The sequence below is a fragment of the Heptranchias perlo genome, chromosome 12 (assembly GCF_035084215.1).
Source record: "Heptranchias perlo isolate sHepPer1 chromosome 12, sHepPer1.hap1, whole genome shotgun sequence".
NCBI lineage: Eukaryota > Metazoa > Chordata > Chondrichthyes > Hexanchiformes > Hexanchidae > Heptranchias > Heptranchias perlo.
Genome location: NC_090336.1, coordinates 26,728,336 through 26,742,460, shown reverse-complemented (window position 1 = coordinate 26,742,460; position 14,125 = coordinate 26,728,336). Strand labels below are relative to the sequence as shown.

At 46.2% G+C, this 14,125-nt stretch overlaps 1 protein-coding gene across 5 annotated transcripts in view; it reads right to left on the bottom strand.

Annotated features, from left to right (window-relative positions):
• eps8l2 (EPS8 signaling adaptor L2) overlaps positions 1–14,125 on the bottom strand; it is a 237,256-nt gene that overhangs the window by 131,681 nt on the left and 91,450 nt on the right. For 3 of the 5 annotated variants that reach the window (XM_067993817.1, XM_067993816.1, XM_067993815.1), the window contains 2 exons: positions 8,313–8,376; positions 1,261–1,307 (listed from right to left, as the gene is read on the bottom strand). In XM_067993817.1, coding sequence (XP_067849918.1) covers positions 1,261–1,303 — 43 coding nt within the window. In that variant the 5' untranslated portion in view covers positions 1,304–1,307; positions 8,313–8,376. Of the gene's footprint in view, positions 1–1,260; positions 1,308–4,737; positions 4,921–8,312; positions 8,377–14,125 lie in introns of all 5 variants that reach the window. The other 2 variants (XM_067993818.1, XM_067993819.1) reach the window with 2 other exon arrangements.

Sequence of the window (14,125 nt, the reverse complement as noted above, 5' to 3'; positions counted from 1 at the left end):
GCTGCTTAATTGGTTACATTACTTTACAGAAGTGGTCATTCTTTAAACCGGGAAATGAATGTTTGACTTCTGGACTGCAGTACACAGTACCACACTGGGAGGCACCTTTACGCAGTAGGTCGGGGGGGGGAGCTCTGATGATACATTTTAAAATAAATTTCAAGTAACTTCTTCTCAGCTCCTTCCTGTCCACCAGAATGGTTCAGCCAGCAATTTCCAGTTCTGGAGCATTGTTAGGTGTGTTGGTAAGGCTCTTTGAATGTCAGCGTGCATTGAAATAAATTCAGAAAAGATCTGAACAGTGAAATATGCTCTGTAGAAGAGATTGCCAGAAAACAATGATGACTCAGTGAGCATTATCACATAGTTACCATCAAAGAATTTTCTGTTGCAGCAAGTACAGGTATGTTTGCAGTGTTCCTTTGTACGTGTGTTTGATTTATTAATTATTTTATTGGCAAAAATACTTTTTATGGGGAGAGTGGGGAGTTTTATTTGGAAGTATTTCATTGCTAGGAAAAAGAAATCTTTCCCACATTTTACATTCAGTAACAGCATCAGGCACTGTCAGTTAGATATGGCAGAGGCCACATCCAGTGTACAGCTTCCTCAACACTGCCTCAATCTCAGACGGACATTTCCTCTGGTCTTCGAGTGTGGTTGCAGTTCCTACACTAATCAGCCATCCTTGTGACCTTTCAAAGTGAGACTGTTAATTTACTGCTGAATTATAATCAGTTTTGTGCTGTGGTCTCAGACGCACTAAGGCTGCCCTAGGTATATTTCAATTTGGACTCTTACAAGTGGATTTCAACCCTAGCCGCAGAGCTGAAAGCAAAATCTATAAATAACTCTTTGAATACATATGAATGTATGAATGCTTAATATATTTGAATAACATTTCTCTGATAGCTATTTTAACATTGATATTAATCCATTTAAAAATAAACAGGTTAACATTTCCACTAAAATAGCGTGCAGAGGAATGTCACACGAAAGTGTTAAGAGTTTGCATGCTAAAATCTCAACAGTTATTTCTCGGCTAGTTTTCCCAGCCATTGCATCACCCAGTCCTCAAATATAAATGTGTTTAATTACAAATGGATTGATCTCATCTCTTAAATCAAACCCTTTGACTTCCACAAACCTATATTTAGATTTGAATGAAGTGTACCCCAGACAGCAGCAATTTACATTTCTTTCTAGGTTGCTAGCTTAATTTTCTCTTTGAACAAAGAATAAATTAGTGAAAACACTCACCATATAGAGCTTTTGCACTTATCTTGCCTTCAGGTCCCGACATCCTGCTGCAAAACATAAAAAAGAAAAATTAATCATATTCACAACATAACCTTACAATATCTATCTCAGATCAACATATTGTGCACAATGCTGACACATATGACTGATTTTGTATGAGTTTATCAATTGCAGTAAGACAAAAACAGTGTGTAATTCAGACATATACAGAAGAAGGTTCCAGATTCACTGGTCCATGCTAAGTTAGCTGATGTCAGCCAAGGGTGCTAAAATAGGCATGAGCACCCTGAGCTAGGGAGGGGAAGAAGCAGCAGGATCATTGTCTAGTGATCCTTGTTGAAAGGTGCATATGCCCCCTCCATGATCCAATATTCACTCACTATCTCCCTCACATATGAAGGATGGCCATTTGAGGTGAGGTACTTCCTTGTAAAACCATTTGCCAGCATGAATCCCCACTTAAAATAGAAGTAGTTCTGTAATATGCTGAAAATGCTTGTGCTGTGGAATTCATCCAAATTTCCATTGTGTAGTTGTTTGAAAGTCACAATTAGTAACTTTCATTTCATGGCTGGGAAAGTCTAAACAGGCCAGCAAGCAGAAAACTACACCATCAGTCTAAGATAGGTATTGTAAGGTTATGTTGTGGGTGGGCTGACTACTCAAACCACTCATGGTCAGAAAAAACACCACCAGCAGCATTTATACTTGCTACTGGTGGAGCTACTGCCTCTAGTATAGGGGCACTGAGATAAACCATCTCGTTAAGTGGTCCTCAACAGGCAGCAATAGCATCTGATTGCTGCCACTGAAATTGGGGCTTCTATGGGCATCTGCTCTGTAATGTAAAGGGGACATTTACTCTGAGTGCATGGAGAAAACAGGATTCAGGAATGTTTATATATTGAAGAATCACCATAATTGTTTACACATACACAGCCCTGTCATGTTGTATAAATACAACACACCATGGACAATGATATGATATGTACAATGGTATAAACAAATCAACTACAAAGAGGCATGGGACAGAACTGATAACCCACAAGAGGACCGACCTAATTACTCAACAGAAGGGAAAGGAAAGGGAGAAAGATTTCCTCTGATTACTAGGGCCTTGAAATTAAGTTTTTGCATAATAGTTATGAATGATTAATGTGTTCATCTGAAATTCCTTTTCATTTAAAATAACTGGGATAATGTCTGTTCTAAAGTATAGAGAGAGAGTCATTTCAGGCAGGCATGTTAAATGTTTGTACCTATTGTCCCACAGCTTAATTTTGAGGACTTTGGGTTGACAACATTGCAAACGTTCTCCTAAATCACCATTTCTAATAAAATTGTCATCCTGTTTTTGCTAGAATAGCAAACCATTGGGAAATATTCCTGTTATGTTAATGATATTGCTTACATGTAGTGACCAGAGGAAAGCCTTCCCACTCACCCCTAGCCCCCCACCCCACCTCGCCCCATGAGTGACTTATGATCAGTGATACAACTGGAAAAAAATTATACCCCACAGCTTAGACATTCTGAAAGTAATACATTAGCAATAAATCTGGAAAAGAAATATATGCTGTTAGTTTGGTTCAAAAAAATATCAGGATTAATGGTGCATTTTGTGATTGAAGGTACCTCGGGGGTTAAATTAGATAAACCCCAAAAACAGGAGCGGGGATCACGGTCCCTGATTAACCCGTGCCCGTTCATTGCACTGCAGGCAGCATGTTAACTTGGTGCTGCCTGCTGATTTTCATGACTGCTGCACTGTTCATTGCCTGCACGTATCAACAGGGGGCCCGATAACGTGAGTGGCTAACGCTACTTAAAGGCAGCCTGCATTGTGGCTGTAAGAAGTGATGGGAGTTGTTTGAAAACTGAATCTGATACTTTGAGAAATGGCTGAATATGCCAGAGAGCGTGCACTAAGGTTTTCTGATAATGCACTGGAGGCCTTGGTGCAAGAAGTGGAGAGAAGGAGGGGTAACCTGTAGCCGCAGGGGGGCAGGAGGTCTGCCAGACATATGCTCAAGAGGCAGAGGGAGGAAGTAGCGGAGGAGGTAAATGCCAGGAGTATAGCTCCAAGAACATGAATGCAGTGTGGGAAGAAGTTCAATGATTTAACACAAGCTGTCAAGATGAGTGTTCAAGTTTCAAGTGGTATATCCCACCAACTGCACAACGAGCGTCATCCACTGCTGAATTCACTTCACCCCGGTCACTCACCTACCAACAATCTCTTTCAAACAGTACTCAACTGTTCAAAGCATTTGCTTTATCTCACCCTCACATACTTAGCACTGTTGCATGCCTCACACCCACAACTCACAGTTCACACACGCTGGCAGCTATTCAACCATGACAACCACATCACCCAAACATATTGCAGGACATTCACTGACACACTATTTGCAGGAGAAGGTGGCGCATAACAGGAGGCGCCTGCATGTTTTAACCCCCATGGAGGAGAGTGCTGGCCATCATTGGAAGGGCCATCGCTGAGGCCCTGGCCACTGGCGGTGCTGGAGGGGTCAATGATAAGGGTCTCTGCATAACTAATCCTCCTTCTCACTTACCACATCTCCCTCATCCCACAATCTTTTCTGACTTACATGCTGCAGATGGTGTCAGCACACACTTCTCACTTTCTCCTCTCCCCTCACCACAACCCAACTCGTGTCACCTTTGTCATTTCAGATGCCTAAGAACTGGAACCTTCTCAGTCAGAGGAAGATGACAGAGATGATGAAGACACACCGTCACTCGATCTTACACTCGCAGCCACCAGCTCAGAGACTGACACTGTGCTTACTTTAGAGACTAGGATAGAGGAGGGATCTGCACGTGGTGAGACACCGGGCACAAGTGCGCAGGAGCCAGGGTGGGAGTGAAGGATACCACGGGTGCCAGCTCGCCGGAGGGCGAGGTCACACACTAGTGCTGCTGCAGAGGAGTCAGATGATGACTTCGATGGGCCAGGCTACAGAAGAAGGCTGATGGGTGTACACAACCGAATGTTTGGTGTACTGGAAAGCCTTCTAGAAAGCCTGTGCACAATGTCAAGGGACATGGAGGAGTCCAGCTTCAATTTGGCACAGGGCTTTGCGCAGAGCTTGGAGTCCATCATGTCTAACCTGGAACGGGTGGTCACTTCCATCAGCACACCTGTGGAACCCACCATGATACAGGGCTGATGACCAAAGTCACAGCTTCCAATGCAGCACAAACATCTGCCATCAAAGCTCTGACTGCTGCTTTGCAAGCTCAGACTGCTGCCATCGTGGCTCTAGATACCATGGTTAAAAGGGGCTTTCAGGGTGTCACAGCAGTCGAACAATCTGATCTCCAACAGATCACCAGAATTGCTGAGGCACTGCCCTGGAAGAGTGGCAGTGGCTCCACGGAACATGAACCTTTCTGCCGTGTCTCAGGGTGACAACATTCCTGTTCCCACTCCGCTAGTGCCCTTGCTGTTACCTGTCAGCCGGTCGGCCCAGACTGCTACAGCCCAGGCCGAGATGGTTCAGTCTGAAGCCAGGCAATCTAGGCCCAGAGCTGCTCAAGGTCGTCTTCCAAGGCAATCTGCAGTCTCCTCAATTGAATGTCAGCAACCTTCCACCTCCCATGCTCCAGCCACTGGGGAAGCACCTCATGGGAGCACTAGGAAAGGTAAAAGCACACAAACAACAGGCACTAAGGTAATGCACAAGGGTGAATAGTCTCATTTTGTTTGCATAATTTCATGTGTTAATTTATAAAAGGGATTTGAATTTGCATTTTGTGGTGGTTTTTATTTCTGCAATGAACTGAGGGAGAAACCAATGTGTAATCATAAGGAAGACGATTTGATGGTCATGTAAGAGAGGAAAGGTAAGGAGTGTAGGGCTGTTGGTGATTGGGGAGGTGTAGTTGAGGTTACTGGTATCGCTCATTAGTAATTTGACCACGTAGAGCCCTGGCAGAAAGGGCCTGCCACTTTGTAGCCTCCCTTCCTCTTCCTCCATGTCCTGTTGCACTTCCTCCTTCTATTCCTCCTCCTCTTGCTCATGCTTCTCAGGTTCTCGCCTGATAGGCGGTGGCAAGGACTGTTCCCTCATGTTGGCCAGGTTGAGCAGCATGCAGCATACTACGACAAATCTTGATACCTGCTCAGTTTAATACTCCAGGACTCCTCTAGAGCAGTCCAGTCAGCAGAAGTGTTGTTTGAGGACATCTATGGTGCGCTCTACAATGTTCCTTGTGGCGGAATGGCTCTCGTTGTAGGCCTGCTGTGTATATGTGTGTGGGTTCCTGACTGGAGTCATGAGTCATGTCATGAGGGGATAACCCTGGTCACCCAATAGCCAGCCTTTGACTTGCTATGCTGGTTGAAATACAGGTAGAACAGAGGACTGCCACAGAATGAACAAATCATGACTGCTGCCAGGATAACGGGCATTGACCTGCATGATGTGCTGCCTGTGGTCGCGCACCAGCTGTACATTGAGGGAGTGGAATCCCTTTCTGTTCACGAATATGTCCAAGTTCAGATGAGGAGCACACAAGGCAATGTGCGTACAGTCAATGGCACTCTGCACCACGGGGAAGCCTGCAATGCCAGCAAAATCTCATGCTCACTCCTCCAGTTTGTCTCTGGCAAGGGGGAATGAGATAAATCTGTCTTTCATTGTATAGAGAGCCTCAGTGACCTCCCTTATACTGCAGTGCACTGCAAACTGCGAGATGTTGCTTATATCTCCTAAAAGGAGATAGAGCTATAAAATTTAAGAGCCACGGTCACCTTGACAGCCACAAGCAATGCTGTCCTTGCTCTGCTCTGAGGCTGCAGATGTGGCTGCAGCAGTTGACAAATTTCGGTTATGATCTCTTTTGTGAACCAAAGTCGTCTGATGCACTGGTCATTACTGAAGATGAGGTAAGAGAATTAGTCCCTGAAGACCCTTCATGGACATGGCGTCCTGCTGAGTGCCCTGCTCCTCCTCCTCCTCCTCCTCCCTCTCCTAGCAGCTTTTCCTGCTCTGCGTGGCTTCTCTTCATTCTCCCAGTCATGTTCAATTCCCAGATGAAGCCCTACCAGGCCACTCATGTCTGGAAGCAACTTTATTTGGCACAATATTTTAAATGACACAAAGAGTACAGCAAAATCAGCCAGACCACTCTGTCTGTGGAGTATTGAAACTTTATCCAAATAGAGGAAACCTCCAAAAACACGTACAATTACACCAGCAGCCAGAAGAAATAATCCAGCAACTAACTTGTAAATATATCATGATCCCTTTAAATAGCGCTGGGTGGGTGGGCGGGGTGGGTTCTTCATGTCCTTTAAGTCCTGTTCAGCTGTGTGAGGTTAACACAGGGCACTGGCTGGAGTGTGGAGTTCCAAAATAGCAGGATTGCCTTCAAATCAGCGTTGCACACTGATCGCATCATAAACTTCCTACTCTGCATGCTGCCAGCAGTCGTTAGGTGCATGCATACAAACACCTTTACCAAGATGGCATCCTACGCACTTCCCGTCGGAAGTAAGCGCGCGCATCTTGGACCCCATTTTTGGGACTTAGGTGTCCGCGTAGCGCCTAAAAAATGGGCGCTACATGGCTCAATTTCACCCCCCTTGAGTGTTAATGAGTCTATTGTGGGGTTTGTGGGTTTAAGATTCTCTTAAGAACATTCTCTTAAAACAACTTTACAAAGATACAATGGTTCCAGCAATTAAAATGTAACATCATCAGCATGAAAATATACTGCATAAATTAAAATCATAGTATAAGGCATTCTCGCAAGATCAAAAGCTAGGCTCAGATTATGCAGGTCTTCTGGCCCATTTGATCTCATCCTTCTAGATCACCAGCCCTACCATCTTCTCATTACAGCAATTAGCTGGTTCTTAGATAAGTCCTGTGCTCTAGTGTCAAACAATTCTGGCAAGATAAGATTATCCAACGACACCACATAGCAGGTAGATTTCATTCCACAAAGCGTTGTCTGTTAACTGGTTTCATATTTACTGCTCATCCATGCCATGCCATGCCCTTGCTGTACAGCTCTGCCTTTGCATCTCATGTGCACTCAAGATACAGTGTATAATTGGAAAACCTACCACACTCACATCTTCCTGGATCTTCACGAACCTGACCACTTACTGACATCCCAGGATGGGCTTAAGGTTGGGCACATGGCAACCATTAGTGATACCATGTTTTTTGGCCATTTTTGAGTTACCAGGTTTTTTGAAACTGTTGTTCAGCATGTGTTAATAAGCTGATTGGCATCCATCGAAATACAGAACCATAGAAAAGATACAACACAGAAGGGAGCCATTCGGCCCATCGTGTCCGCGCTGGCTCGAAGAACATCCAGGTGCCCATTCTAATCCCACCTTCCAGCACCCGGTCCGTAGCCCTGCAGCTTACAGGACTTTCGGTTCAGGTCCAGGTACTTTTTTAGAAAGTGTTCCCAAAAATTTTAGTAAAACTGTCTGCAAATCTGTCAGTTAGATTGTTTTTATAAATTGGAATTTAGCAAACAGAGTTGTATTTCTATTAAGCAGTAGTCTTGCTAATCATGAGCGGTTAGAAAAGGCAAACACGAATGATTAAAGGAGGAGGAAATGCTACAGGGAATACTTTCTAAACTATTCTCCCATCTTTCTCTAATTAAAATCCCTAAATAGCTCCTATAGCGCCTAACCATAAGTAAATATTATTACTTTTGAACCATATTTTCCTCCTCATGGACATCTGCCATTTTGGACTTTCCTCCTCCCAAGTTGCTCCATTAATGTAAGTTATTGGGTGGGCTGTGCTCCTGGAGCACTCTGTTAATAACTTTATTATGTCAGCTGACCTCAGTGCCTCCTTGTATTGGCATGGCTGAGATCAGGTATTCGTTCTGCAAGGTCAGATGGGCATGAGTCTACAACCTTACCACTCAAATCTAATGGCCTGTGCCACCATTAGAATTGCATCATTTGGGAAATTGTTGAAAGCTGTGAATGATTTTCACTTTATTCACTGTATCCTATTGCCAATCCAATCCAATGCTGAACTTACTTTAATTGTGCAAAATGGTGGCCTTGGGCCCCAGTATAATCCACAGATGGCTTACGTCATTCACCTGTGGAGATAAAAAAAAATACATTAGTGAATGTACTACGGTATATAAATGAAAAGTGAAAGGAAAATAGTTGATAAGAGGTAAGTGAATTTTGGAAAGGGGGAGCGGTGCGTTTGTGCTCTTCAATGCAAGAGAAATGGAAAGCTTGTTTACTTTGGCCACAAATATCAACACTCAGCACTTCCCACTTAGGCAGCAGTCCTAAAAAAGGCCAGAACAGAACAAAGCTCCCTCTATTCCTATCCAACAACATGCCTTCATTCCAACATTAAAAGAACACTCCAGATAGCAACAATGTGACATTTCCATTTCCTGCACTCAAGAGTGACATTGTTAATTCAATCCTAATCCCTTCATTTTTGTGTTGTGGACTCAAGCCCATCAGGAATTTTCTTAAGACTGCAAAAATCATTAATTTCAGACCACTGCATCTGGCAGTGAGAGTTGACTTTAATCCGTATCCTGACACTAGGATGTAAGGCCATAGACACAAAAGGACAGTGTGCCATTCCACCATTCTATCCAGACCCCAAAAATTATAGTCAATGAGATACGTTTGCGAAAGTTTTTGAAGGGGAGAAGAGATGTAGCATGGCGGAGAGGCTTAGGGAAAGCTTTCCAGAATGTAGGGCTGAGACAGCTGAAGGCTCTGGTGAAATCAATGGGATGAAAAGTGGACGGTTTCTACAACGGGCGGGTGATTCGCTCCGCTCGATAACTGCCCAGCAGTGAAGGGAAAAATGACCTCCCATTATATGAACTGCCCACCGGAGGCGAGTTTCATTGTACATACTTGTACATAATTTGTTTATGGAAATTAAGGAAAGAACGGAACTTGCATTTATATAGCGCCTTTGACGACCTCAGGACATCCCAAAGCGCTTTATAGCCAATGAAGTATTTTTGAAGCGTAATCACTGTTGTAATGTAGGAAACACGGCAGCCAATTTGCAATCAGCAAGGTCCCACATACAGATAATGACCAGATAAGGTTGAAGGATAAATATTGGCCAGTTCACCAATTTTGCCATGGGATCTTTTACATTCACCTGAGAGGGCAGACAGGGCCTCAGTTTATCTCACCCAAAAGACAGCACCGCCAACAATACAGCAGCCCCTCAGTCCTACACTGGAGTATCAACCTAGATTATATATTCAAGTGCCTGGAGTGAGACTTGAACCCACAACCTTCTGACTTAGGGGCAAAGAGTGCTACCACCTGAGCCACAGCTGTCACCTGTGTAAGAAAAGATATTCATCCTCCTTCTTCCCACACACCCTTATAATAACATAAATAACTTCTAATTCACCACATGGTACAAGGCTTACGCTGCCAATGAAAAGTGTAGAGGGATGAGACACAGATAGAAACTGGATGGGAGCATTTGGTGGAAGGCAAGACCTTTCTTCCTTTCCACACCTGAGACTAATTTTTAACCATTTTTTTTTAATGTGAGATTTTTTGATTGGGGATCATTCAAAAAACACAGCACTCCTTTTTAAATATGTGAAGTGATTTCTAATGCTACACAGGTATTGCTAAAACAACATAATGCTTCATTCCGCCATGCATGAAGCTTGAATTTCAATATATACCTTTGCTGGGTCACTTACACAAAAGAGAGGAAAAGTATGCCCACAAGCAAAATGCATCCATTTACCAACAGTGAACCCTCTCCTGCTTTATTGTAAGGCTTATAAAATATAATGAGCCAATTCAGATGCAATAAAGTCGAGCTGAGGGTCAAATATCACTAACACTGGAAAGGCCCTACCTTAGATTAGCAACAGTGCAAAGATCTTTTACTCATCAATATGTAACTGTAAGACCAAAATTCATAAGCAGATACTTTTATATGTCAAGAAAAGGCTGATTGATCCAGTGTATTTATTCCACAATACCCTCTATGCACACAATTTTGTAATTAACTAAATGTCAACTTAAATTACAAACGTAATATAATGATTGAAATATACTACAGTACGACCTTTGAACACACAATTCTTAGAAAATTTGGCAAAAATATTAATTCTACTTACTAGATTATTGCGTTATTGTATGCCACGAGCGTCCACGGAATCAAAATGGAGATTATTACCTAATCGCAAAGCATTTTGGGGGAAAAATTTGATAAGGGTCGTTTTTGGGCGGGGGTAACATGATGTGTTAGCACATCATGTTACCCTATGGACCCAATTCAGGCAGCACGTGAACTTCGTGCTGCCTGCTAATTATCATGATATCTCTGTGCAGCAGCACAACCCGCACTGCTGAGGGGCTGCATGGAGAATGAGGAAGTTGGAAATGGGGTGTGCACAGCGCACGTCATCAGCAGCCTGCATCTCTTAAAGGTGCAGGTGCACATTTCAAATGGCAGGTACACAGCTTAGTTGGAGGAGGGAAAGATGGCCACGAGAATAGCAGGACCGGCATGAGAGAGGGTTCCAAGCTTCTCTGATGACGCTCTGGAGGACCTGGTGGAAGGTGAGGACGAAAGGAGGGCCAACATGTACCCGCAGGGTGGCCGGAGACCCTCCAGACTGCAGCACCGCAGGCATTGGCAGGCTGTGGCGCAGGAAATAAACACCAAGAGCATTGCACCACGTACGCCGAAAGAAGTTCAATGATTTGACACGAGTGGTCAAGGTGAGTGAATGCAAGTGTTAAGTGGCACATCCTACCAAGTGCAACACTGCTCCACGCATCACACTCCCCGTCACCCACCCACCAACAAACACTGCCCATCCACATGCAATGCTGCACTCGGCATGCTGCATCTCACCCGCACATAGTACCACACTTGCAGGCCAGCCAACAACACAACCACCACTCACAAGTCACACCACGACAGGCACATCACTCACACACCTTGCAGGACACTCGCTGACACACTGTCCTCTGTCTTGCAGAAGGTGGCACATAACAGCCGGCAGCAGGAGGGACCTGAGGGTGGACGGACACGTTTACACATCCTCACCTCCCTAGAGGAGACAGTGCTTAGGATCATTGGGCAGGCCGTCGCTGAAGCCGCCACAACATGCCGTGCTGGAGGTCCTGATAGAGGGGGTCTCTGCATATCTAATGCTCCTTCTCCTTTTCCACATCTCCTTCCTCCCATAATCTTTTCTGACTCACATGCTGCACATGCTGTCAGCACACACGTCTTACTTGTTCCTCTCCCCACTCCACAACTCAACCTGTTTCCCTTTGTCATTGCAGATACCCAAGAACACGTGATGGCACTGTCCGAGGAGGAGGAGGGGGAGGAGGACACTGAAGCCACACCGTTACTTGATCCGACACTTGCTTCCACCAGCTCAGAGACTGATGCTGCGCGTCCTTTAGAGGTTAGGTTAGAGGAGGGATCTGCACGTGGTGAGACACCGAGCACAAGTGCGCAGGAGCCGGGGCGGAGGGAATGGATACCACAGGTGTCAGCTCACTGGAGGGCGAGGTCGCACACTGGTGCTGCTGCAGAGGAGTCAGATGAGGACTTTGATGGGCCAGGCTTCAGAAGAAGGATGATGGACGTACACCATCAAATGCTTGGGGCACTGGAAAACCTGCCAGAAAGCCTGTGGACAATGACAGGGGGCATGGAGGAGTCCAGCTCCAACTTGGCACAGGGCTTTGCGCACGGCATGGAGCCCATCCTTTCCAACATGGAAGGGGTGGTCACCTCCATCAGCACACCTGTGGAACTCACCATGATGCAGCGTCCGATGACTGATATCACAGCTTCGATTGCAGCACAAACATCTGCCATCCAAGGTCTGACTGCTGCATTTGGAGCTCAGACTGTTGCCTTGCAAGCTCAGACTGCTGCTATCGTGGGTCTTGGGACCACTGTGGAACGGGGCTTCCAGGGCGTCACAGCACTCCAGCAATCTGTTCTCCAACTGATCACCAGGATTGCTGAGGCGCAACCCCAGGAAAGTGGCAGTGGCGCCATGGCAGTCGGACCTGCTGTCCTCTGTCAGGACGACAGCCTTCCTGCTCCCACCCCTGCCCCTCCGCCAGTGCCCCTGTTGTTGCCAATTGGCCAGCCAGGCCAGACAGCTGCACCCATGCTGCGAAAGTGCAGTCCGAAGCCGGGCCCTCCCGGCCCAGAGCTGCTCGAGGTCGTCCTCCAAGGCCATCTGCACGCTCCTCCATTGAAGGCCAGCAGCCTCCCACCACCCATGCTCCAGCAACTAGGGAAGCACCTCCGAGGAGCACTAGGACAGGTAAAGGCACACATACAACAGGCACTAAGGGAATGCATAAGGGTGAATAGTTCTGTTATGTTTGCATAATTTCATTTATTCATTGATAAATGAGACTTTGATTTTGCATTTAGTAGTGGTTTTTATTTATGCAATGAGCTGAGGGGGATACCAATGTGTAATCAGATGGAGGACGATTTGATTGTCTTGTGGGAGCAGGAGGGTGGAGAGTGTAGGACAATTGGTGAGTTGGGGGATGTAGTTCAAATTATTGATAGCGGGCACGGATCAGGCGAGCACGCACAGCCCTTGCAAACAACGCGTGTGGTTTCTGTTGCACCCTAGCGTCTTCCTCCACCTCCTCCTCCGGCTCCACCCCCTCCTCCTCAGCCTCCTCCTCCTCAGCCTCCTCCTCCTCAGGCTCTGGCTCAGGGACTTCTCCAATCATTGGTGGCAAAGGCTGGTCCCTCATGATGGCGAGATTATGCAGCAGATCACCACAAATCTACGAACCCGCTCAGGGGAGTACTGCAGGGCTCCTCCAGACCAGTCCAGGCAGCGGAAGCGTTGTTTGAGGAGGCCTATGGTGTTTTTTTTTATTCGTTCACGGGATGTGGGCGTCGCTGGCGAGGCCAGCATTTATTGCCCATCCCTAATTGCCCTCGAGAAGGTGGTGGTGAGCCACCTTCTTGAACCGCTGCAGTCCGTGTGGTGACGGTTCTCCCACAGTGCTGTTAGGAAGGGAGTTCCAGGATTTTGACCCAGCGACAATGAAGGAACGGCGATATATTTCCAAGTCGGGATGGTGTGTGACTTGGAGGGGAATGTGCAGGTGGTGTTCCCATGTGCCTGCTGCTCTTGTCCTTCTAGGTGGTAGAGGTCGAGGGTTTGGGAGGTGCTGTCGAAGAAGCCTTGGCGAGTTGCTGCAGTGCATCCTGTGGATGGTACACACTGCAGCCACAGTGCGCCGGTGGTGAAGGGAGTGAATGTTTAGTGTGGTGGATGGGGTGCCAATCAAGCGGGCTGCTTTATCTTGGATGGTGTCGAGCTTCTTGAGTGTTGTTGGAGCTGCACTCATCCAAGCAAGTGGAGAGTATTCCATCACACTCCTGACTTGTGCCTTGTAGATGGTGGAAAGGCTTTGGGGAGTCAGGAGGCGAGTCACTCGCCGCAGAATACCCAACCTCTGACCTGCTCTCGTAGCCACAGTATTTATATGGCTGGTCCAGTTAAGTTTCTGGTCAATGGTGACCCCCAGGATGTTGATGGTGGGGGATTCGGTGATGGTAATGCCGTTGAATGTCAGGGGGAGGTGGTTAGACCCTCTATTGTTGGAGATGGTCATTGCCTGGCACTTATCTGGCGCGAATGTTACTTGCCACTTATGAGCCCAAGCGTGGATGTTGTCCAGGTCTTGCTGCATGCGGGCTCGGACTGCTTCATTATTTGAGGGGTTGCGAATGGAACTGAACACTGTGGTCATCAGCGAACATCCCCATTTCTGACCTTATGATGGAGGGAAGGTCATTGATGAAGCAGCTGA